Source organism: Orycteropus afer, unplaced genomic scaffold, assembly GCF_000298275.1.
Source record: "Orycteropus afer afer isolate SDZICR_OR568_19922 unplaced genomic scaffold, OryAfe1.0 scaffold00726, whole genome shotgun sequence".
Lineage (NCBI taxonomy): Eukaryota > Metazoa > Chordata > Mammalia > Tubulidentata > Orycteropodidae > Orycteropus > Orycteropus afer.
This window is the reverse complement of record NW_006922313.1, coordinates 36,040-39,036: the sequence shown is the minus strand read 5'-3', so window position 1 is coordinate 39,036 and position 2,997 is coordinate 36,040. Positions and strand designations below refer to the sequence as shown.

General features: G+C 65.0%; 1 protein-coding gene across 1 annotated transcript in view; it reads left to right on the top strand.

Moving 5' to 3' along the window:
• The window catches only part of RDH13 (retinol dehydrogenase 13), a 9,169-nt gene extending 6,470 nt beyond the window's left edge, over positions 1-2,699 (top strand). Inside the window, exons 4-5 of the mRNA XM_007957263.2 lie at positions 422-523; positions 2,455-2,699. Coding sequence (XP_007955454.2) covers positions 422-523; positions 2,455-2,699 — 347 coding nt within the window. The remainder of the gene's footprint in view (positions 1-421; positions 524-2,454) is intronic.
• Positions 2,700-2,997: the final 298 nt, after the last annotated feature.

Below are 2,997 nucleotides of genomic sequence, written 5' to 3'. Positions count from 1 at the left end.
TCTGGGTTGGACAGGCCTCCAGGTGATGTTTGCACCCACTCAGGTTTGGGAGCCAGGCTCCCGAGTTGCCTCAGGGAGCCCTGGTGGTGCAGGGGTTAAGCTCTTAGCTGCTGACCACCAAGCCGGCAGTTCAAACCCCGCCAGAGGCTTTGTGGGAGAAAAGACTTGGCAGTGGCGGCACGGGGAGCCCGGAAACCTCCCTGGGGCAGTTCAGCTCGGGCTCCTGGGGTTGCCGTGGGTCAGAACTGAATGCACCAGCGGTGAGGGTGTTCTCTTCCAGAGCGAGAGGCGAGGCCTGGGTCCGAGCGCGGAAGTAGCGCCGTCTGGGGCCGGCCCAGGGGTTCAGGGCGGGCGGCAGCGTTCCAGGTGGGGCACGGCCTGTCGTCCACCTGCCGCCTCCACCCTCTGTGTGTCTGCCCAGGCACCGGTGTGACCGTGAACGCGCTGCACCCCGGCGTGGCCAGGACCGAGCTGGGCCGACACACGGCCATGCACAGTTCTGCCTTCTCCAGCTTCACGCTCGGTGAGTGCCCTCCGTGCCAGGGCCCCTCAGCCGAGCCCCGCCCCCGCCCGCCCTGCTGGTCCCAGGAGCCCCCTGTGGGCTCTGTCCCGCTCCACCCCGCCTCCTGCCGCCATGGTGCCGAGGACCAGCTGCCCAGGTTAATTTGGACTCGTTGGGAGTTCAGGGGACTTCAGGGCAGACGAAGGAAAAGGCGATGCCGTGAGGTCGCAGAGCTCAGAGGCTCAGCCGGAGCGCGGCTGTCAACCAGAAGGTCGGTGGTTCGAGCGCACCCGGCAGCTGCACGCCAGGCAGACCCGGCGGTCTCCTCGGGAACATGGCAGCCCAGGAGGCCCCGGGGGCGGCTCTCTGTCACGCGGCCGCCGGGAGCCGGCGTGTTTGTTACTCGGTCTCACGGTGCACATCTTCCAGCGTTTCAAGAGCACCGGGCCGCCTTCTGCGGGGCGGCTCCTGTCCTCACCAGCCGTGTGTGCAGGCTCCTCATTCACACAAAACGGACGGCACGTGTTTTCAGTATTTGCCAGCTTCGTGGGTATGTGATGCGGTCTCATCGCGGTGTAAGGAGTCCTGGGGGCCGGCAGTTAAACTCTCGACTGTTGACCCGAAGGTTGGCCGTTCGAACCCACCCAGCGGTTCTGTGGGAGACAGCCCTGCTGACCTGTCAGGTGACAGTCCAGGACACCCCGTGGGGTGCTTCTGCTCTGTCACGGGGTCGCTGTGACTCGGGATCCACTGGACACCACACAGCAGCACACCCCGTCAGCTCGGGCTGCCAGATGTCGGCTCGGGGCAATCCCAGAGTGGGGGCCGGAGCCCCATTTGATTGGCGAGCAAACCGTGCCTCCGAGGGAAGCCGCAGGGCACTGGAGCCCAGAGCCTGGGTCCCGGAGCCTGGAGCCCAGAGCCTGGTCCCGGAGCTGGGCCGTCCTCACAGGAACCCTGACTTCACCATGACATGGCTGTGCAACCTGCTTAAGGGGCTTCCCCTCTCTGAACCCCAGTTTTCCCATCTGTAATGTGCCGGCCCTGACGACACCCACCTCACAGTTCTGGGAGGGTTTGATGAGCCCTCCCTTAAAAGGGGGCCGGCACCGTGCCTGGCCCGGAGCGTGGGCCGAGTCACTGTGACTGGTGCTGTGGGGTCGATCGCCTCATGGGGACCCCCTCCCGTGTGTGGAAACAGACCTGCCCACAGTCAGGCTCTTCTTCTGAGGTGGCTCTGGGAGGCCTAGAACCGGCAGCCTTTCACTGAGCGGACGAGTGTGTGTACCGTCTGCAGCCCCCGGGAGCATACGGGGCTGTGTGAACACGTCCCTGCCGTGTGCGCTGCCGCCGGCCGCTCAGGCGATGCTGACCCACGATGACCCCTTGTGTCTCAGAGTTGAACTGTGCTCCCTCGGGGTTTCCATGGCTGGGACCTTTTGGAAATAGCTGGCCAGGCCTTCTGAGTGCCTGTGCTAGATATCAGGAACCTTAAGTGCAGGCAGGCTCAGGACTCAGGCAGTAAAGGAAAATTATTTTAATGACAAAAGGAGGTGGGGTGAGGACTCAGGGCTGGTGGAGAGGAGGGAGAACTTAGGTTCTGTTTGGGAAAAGCCTGGAGGGCTTCCTGGAGGAGGTGGCTTTTCTGGTGGTCCCTGGCTACTAGTGAAATGGTGGTGGTGGTTTGAACCCACCCAGTGGGGTTCTGGAACAAAGGCTGGCAGTCTGTGTCTGAAAGGTCACAGACTTGGGGAGGGGGGAAGGAAGTGCACTTTTACTGTGCAACACACAGGGGCGCTGTCAGTCAGAGGCAACCCCAGGGGAAGCGCGGGGCGAAGGCGCGGAGGTGGGATGGCTGCTGGGGTTCTGGGTTTCTGGGGCTCTGGGGTGGCTTCTGGCCTCAGCAGAGCCCCCGTGGAGGAGCAGGAATCACAGCGACCCCTTGTCCGCAGGGCCCATCTTCTGGCTGCTGGTCAAGAGCCCCCAGCTGGCGGCGCAGCCCAGCACCTACCTGGCGGTGGCGGAGGAGCTGGAGGGCGTTTCCGGAAAGTACTTCAGCGGCTTCAAAGAGAAGGCCCCCGCCCCTGAGGCTGAGGATGAGGAGGTGGCCCGCAGGCTGTGGGCTGAAAGTGCCCGCCTGGTGGGCTTGGACGCGTCCCGTGGGTCCTCTGTGGACGAGCAGCCGCTCCCCAAATAATCCTGGAGAAGAGGTGCCTGGAGCCCCGGCTGCGCGGGCCGCTGGCTGCAGTACCCACAGCGCCCTCTGGGCGGCAGTGTGGCGCACACTTTCCCGCTGGCCTCGGCCGTGACCGCTGGTGGGCACCCGGCTGGGGCTGGCCTGTGCTGGTGCCGGCAGCTGAGCTGGGCCATCAGGTGTCGCCCTTGGGAATCGCAGCTGGGAACGGCCGGGGGAGGAGTCGGCGCCCAGAGGCGGACCGTGATGTCCGGGGCCGGTGGTGTCGATGATGGAGGCCAGTGCGGGGTCCATCCCTGGC